The sequence below is a fragment of the Ovis aries genome, chromosome Y (genome assembly GCF_016772045.2).
Source record: "Ovis aries strain OAR_USU_Benz2616 breed Rambouillet chromosome Y, ARS-UI_Ramb_v3.0, whole genome shotgun sequence".
Taxonomy (NCBI): domain Eukaryota; kingdom Metazoa; phylum Chordata; class Mammalia; order Artiodactyla; family Bovidae; genus Ovis; species Ovis aries.
The window spans coordinates 19,334,362-19,340,389 of NC_082741.1; the positions used below are offsets into that span (position 1 = coordinate 19,334,362).

General features: G+C 39.4%; 1 protein-coding gene across 1 annotated transcript; it reads left to right on the forward strand.

The window, feature by feature from the left end:
• Positions 1-3,643: 3,643 nt before the first annotated feature.
• LOC132659021 (zinc finger protein 280B-like) lies at positions 3,644-5,236 on the forward strand (the record flags this gene model as incomplete). Its single annotated transcript, XM_060408526.1, has 1 exon — positions 3,644-5,236. A coding segment is annotated over one exon (1,593 nt), but the record flags the coding sequence as incomplete, so codon positions are not given.
• Positions 5,237-6,028: the final 792 nt, after the last annotated feature.

Sequence of the window (6,028 nt, forward strand, 5' to 3'; positions counted from 1 at the left end):
TTGCATGCTAAGTATTTTGCACACTTTCATCAGCCTTTTGGAGAAAGAAATGGCAACCCACTGCAAATCTGATGGAGAAGGGAACGTGGTGAACTTTAGTCCCTGGGGATGCAAAGTTGGGCACAACTGAGTGACTAAGACATATACACACACATAGTCACAGTGTTGATTTGTTGTTGTTGTCATTGTTTTAGCTGTGTTGTGCAGCTTGAATGACAGTTCCCAGGCCCCTGATAGGACACTGTGGAGTCCTAACCTCTGAACTACCAGGGAATTCCTTATCACATTGTTATGAAGCAGATCTCTACACCTTTACAGCTTGCAAAATCGAAACTCTGTACCCATCACTTGTCCCATTAAACAAACAGCAACTCCTCTTTTCTTGCCCGTTGACCTAGACCATGGACTCCATCATTCTTTTTTGTTTCCTTTCTATTGCTTGACTGTGTTAGCTATTTCATGCAAGTAGAAACTTACAGTATTTGTCTTTTTGTACGACTGGCTTATTGCATTTGGCTTGATGTCTGAAATGATCATGCATGCTGTAGCATGTGACAGAAGTTTCTCTATATGGCTAAATAATATTTCATTGTGTGTATATATCACATTTGATGGACATTTCGATGCTTCCACCTCTTAGTTGTTGTGCTTCGTGCTGCTGTGAGCACGGCTCTGCAGATATCCCAAGACCCCATGTTAACTTCTTTTGAATTTATATCCTGAAGTGGAATTGCTGAATCATGTGTCAGCTCTAGTTCTTTAATTTTTCGAGGAGCCTTTAAACTGTTTTCTGTAGCAGTTGCACCATTTTAAAATCTATCCATAACACACAAGGATCCAGTTTCTGTACGTGCTTGCCAACAGTTGCCCTTTCCTTTCCTTCATATGTAACCACACACATATGCACACACAATTTCTTTCATACCCTTTTCCATGATTGTTTATCTCAAATTATGAATATAGTTCCTTGTGCTATACAATACACTCTTGTTTGTCTATTGTATATATTATGCTTTGCATCTGCTAATCACCAGCTCCCAATCTGTGCCTGCCGTACCTTTCCCTCTTAGGAATCACATAGTCTACTCTCTATGTCTGTGAGTCTGTTTCTCTTTCATAGATCAGCTTACTTGTGGCATATTTTAGAGTGCATGTAAGTGATACCATACGATATTTGTCTTTCTCTCTCTTTTTTTTAATTTTTATTTTTACTATGTTTTATTTTACAACACTGTGTTGGTTTTGCCATACATTGACATGAATCCGCCACAGGTGTACATGAGTTCCCAATCCTCACCCCCCTCCCACCGCCCACCCCATATCATCTCTCTGGATCATCCCTGTGCACCAGCGCCAAGCATCCTGTATCCTGCATCGAACATAGACTGGAGACTATCTTACATGATAGTGTACATATTTCAGTGCCATTCTCCCGTATTATCCCACCCTCTCCCGCTCCCTCAGAGTCCAAAAATCTGTTCTATACATCTGTGTCTCTTCTGCTGTCTCTCATACAGGGTTATCATTACCATCTTTCTAAATTCCATATATATGTGTTAGTATACTGTGTTGGTGTTTTTTTTCTGGCTCACTTCACTGTGTATAATCGGCTCCAGTTTCATCCATCTCATTAGAATTGATTCCTATAAAGTCTGCAAGCAATAATGCTGGAGAGGGTGTGGAGAAAAGGGAACCCTCTTACACTGTTGGTGGGAATGCAATCTAGTACAGCCACTATGGAGAACACTGTTTATAATAGCCAGGACATGGAACAACCTAGATGTCCATCAACAGATAAATGGATCAGAAAGCTGTGGTACATATACCCAGTGGAGTATTACTCAGCCATTCAAAAGAATATATTGTCTTTCTCTTTCTGACTTCCTAAGTATTCTTTTGAATGCTAGTGTAGATTCAAGTATTTACTTAACAACATTTGTTGCTACTGTATGAAATGTGGTTGACTTATAAAATATTTGTCTTCTATTCTGCAAGCTTTATATTAATTCTAATACTTGTGTTTCTTCAACATTTTCTATACTAAATTATCTTATGTCTAATATACTTTGACTTCTTCCTTTCCATTCTGAAGGCTGTTTTTTGTTTTTTATTGTTTTTTGTTTTTTCGTTTTTTTTTTTTTTTTTTTTGAAACTACAACATCAATTCTCTTTTGTTACCTGATTGCTCTGGTTATAGAACTGCCAGTATAATGTTGAGCCAAAGTGTGTAATAGACTTCCTTGTGTTGTTCCCAGTCTTAGAGGGAAAGCTTTCAGTTTTTCATTCTTTAGTATGATGTTAGCTGTGGGTCATTTTACAGGTGCCCTTTGATTGAGAAAATTCTCTTCTGTTCTTAATTATTAAGTGTTCTTTTAACCCCGGTTATGAAAAGGTGCTAGATTCAGGGAAATGCCTTTTCTTCAGGCAGATGTGTTATTTGTTTTATTGTTTTAAAATGGCATAATGTTGATTGACTTTCCTATAATGAACCAAGTTTGCATACCTCGCTAAATCGCATGTGATCATAGTGTACAGTCTTTTTTATATGCTGTTGGATTTTGTTTGCCAGTATTTTGTTGAGGACTCTTTCACCTGTATTCATGAGGGATATCAGGTCTGTGTGTGTTTGTGTGTGTGTGTGTGTGTGTGTGTGTGTGTGTGTGTGTGTGTGTGTGATGTCTCTGTCTGATATTGGTATGAGAGAAAGACTGGCATCATTTTGCCTGCTATGTGGGGAAGAGACGTGTGGCATAAAGATGAAGCATTGTTGGATTGAAGTTTAGCCAGGATTAGAGGGAGAAATTTAGGATATATCTGTGTGGAATTGGGGTGAGATTATCAGAGAGCTCATTCTCAGTTTCCTAGGCCTGAATTAAGTGCTTGACATTGAATTATGCTGTTTGTTAACTAGGAATATATAGATTATACTTTGAATTTGCTACCTATTTTGTTTGTTAACATTTATGAAATTAGAATTTATGGATCAGTTGTAATGTGCATTTAAGATCCATTTTCTTCCATTTTTACTACAAAACAAGATGCCATTGAATAGCTGATGCCTTTTAAAAAAGCTGTTAACCTTAAGTCTAAGAAATAAGCATGTTTGTCTTTAAGATACAGAAACACATTTAAAAGTTACAAATTTGCCCAAGAAGAGGCAACTGGTGTGTGGTTAAGTTAGAATTCCAACTTAATCTCCTATGACTCCAAAGTCCATGCTTCAAAACGCTGTAGAACAATGCTTTTGTAAAAATACTCTCCTTTACATTTGATTTCAGGTAATGATCAGTGTGGTGTTTTGTTTTTTTTTCCCCCTCTTTATTTTTTTAAGTAGAAGAGGTTAAAGTGAACATGGGACAAAGCTATGATTCTAGAGCCATGTAGACTTGTAGTCGTAGTTTTTTCAGCTGTCATTGAGTCTGGTTGACACTCAGTGTCTTTGTCTGTAAGATAAGGGTGTGTATAAGTACTCTAGAGTTTTGGAGATAATCAAATAGCCCATTTTTCTGTACTTAACTAATCTGTAGTATGTTTATACTTAGGTGGCACTTTGTATAAAGGAAGCACTGGGACTTGTGACCGCACCCTCTAAGAATAAGAAAGTATTAAAAATATGGAACTCCCACGTATGTTACGTGAAGAAGAACAAGAGCCAGAAGTACGGAAAAGGGAGGGAGAGACGAAACAATTAGATGATGATGATGATGATGAAGTGATCTTGGTTGGAGTGGAACATGGAAATGAAGATGCTGACGTGATCTTTGTTGGGATGAGCTCAGCTTCAAAACCAGTCGTTTCAAACATACTGAACAGAGATACCCCAGGTTCTTATTCAAGGAGAAAAAGGTGTGGTCACTTCAGGAGAGGTAACGCTCACAGATTACAGCCTGTTAGTCATGTGACTCCTACATCAGAAGCAAAGACTGTCCTGCCAGTGTCTGACTCTGACTCAAGATCAACAGGTAGTCCTATTATTATTGAACCTCTGTCTCAAGCTGATTATAAAAATCTTTCACCACAAATAGTGCCTGATTGCTTTTCGAAGGAGTTATATTCTTCTTTGATTACCTTCACAAGGTCATTGCAGCATCCAGTAGAAACAGCAGTTTCTGCAGGAGATATGAATAAAAGTCCTCATGTAACAAAGCGAGTTTCCCCTTGTGAAACAAATCGCAGAAATCCCAGAAGGCCTAAACTCAGTGATGGCATTGTAGGGGAACATTCTTTAGGTTTCTCCCCGTCACGTTTTTTTCATACAGAGACCACTCAGCAAAGCACACCAGACCGTGTCCATACCTCACTAAGCCATGTTCAGAATGGAGAACCTTGTCCAACACCTTTTCCAAAGGACAGTGTTCATTGCAAGCCTGTAAGACCTTTAGGGGAAAGTGGACGGACAAAAACTGATTTTCCAAGTTTGGCAAGTCCAAACAAAATTGGTGATCCCACAGAAGGAAATCTGATTGTGTTACTTCGTGACTTCTACTATGGCGAGCATGGAGGAGTTGGGCAGCCAGAAGCGAAGACCCACACGGCGTTTAAATGCCTCAGCTGCTTGAAAGTTCTAAAAAATGTCAAGTTTATGAATCACATGAAGCACCATTTGGAACTTGAGAGGCAGAGAGGTGACAGCTGGAAAACCCACACCACCTGCCAGCACTGCCTCCGCCAGTTTCCTACTCCCTTCCAGCTGCAGTGTCACATTGAAAGTGTCCACACGGCCCAGGAGCCCTCCGCAGTCTGTCACATCTGTGAGTTGTCCTTTGAGACAGATCAGGTTCTCTTAGAGCACATGAAAGACAATCATAAGCCTGGTGAAATGCCCTATGTATGCCAGGTTTGCAGTTACAGATCATCATTTTTTGCAGATGTGGATGCACATTTCAGAGCATACCATGGTAACACCAAGAATTTACTTTGCCCGTTTTGTCTCAAAATTTTTCAAACTGCAACAGCATACAGACGTCATCATCGAGGGCACTGGGAAAAGAGTTTTCACCAGTGTTGCAAATGTCGGCTACAGTTTTTAACTTCCAAAGAGGAGAGGGAGCACAAGACCCAGTGTCATCAAATGTTTAAGAAGCCTAAGCAGCTAGAAGGATTGTCTCCTGAAACAAAAATTGTTATTCAGGTATCACTGGAACCCCTTCAGCCAGGATTGGTGGAAGTTGCATCCGTTACTGTGAACACATCTGATTTTGAATCATCACCCCCCAAATCTAAAAGGAGGAGGTCAAAAAAAGAAAAATAATAGTAAATTCTGCCTTCAGTAAGTCTGAAGCAACTATTTCAGTCAAAGTTAAAAATCCCATTAAAAACAAAAAGATCAACTTATAGCATTATTCAATAATATCATATATAGGGAAACGGATGGGTAATTTATGTGATTTTGTTTTAAATAGAGGAAGTACAGTTTTGTTTGATCTTCATATTGAGCTGCTATTTAAAAACCTATGATCTGTTTTTCGTGTAATTGTCTTAACATGTAAAAAGGATGTGTGCATGTGTGTGTGAGAGAGAGAAAATGAGAGAAGTGGAGAAAGGAAAAGTAAGAACCTATTTTGGTATTTGATGTTACTTGTAAGTTTGAAAGCTCTACTATACATATAATCTGTAGAGTGTTTTAGCAACGTAATTTCGAAGTGTTTTCATGCCTTGCAGATCTCAGTATCAGCTATATAGCCAGATTTGAATGTCACTCTCTGAAGTGCCTCTTGGGCTGATCTAAGATAACCTGGCTCTGAAAGAGTGCAGTGGAGGTTGATGGAGAAGCTACGATGTGAGTTTGGACCAGACACGGGATTTAATCAGTGAAGAGCTGTGGCTTCGTGTCCCAGCTGAGGAAGAGGCATACATTCACTGCAGGCACAGAACCAAGGGAGAAGGAACACTGTCTCAGAGTGCTTTTACCTAGCCCAGGGACATGTCAAGGAAGCCAGCCATTAAAATGCCTGTGTTTGGTGAGAGACCCTGGCAAGCATGAAGCAGGCCCTGTGTAGCACTGACTGCAGTTGGAGAAGCAGAGATA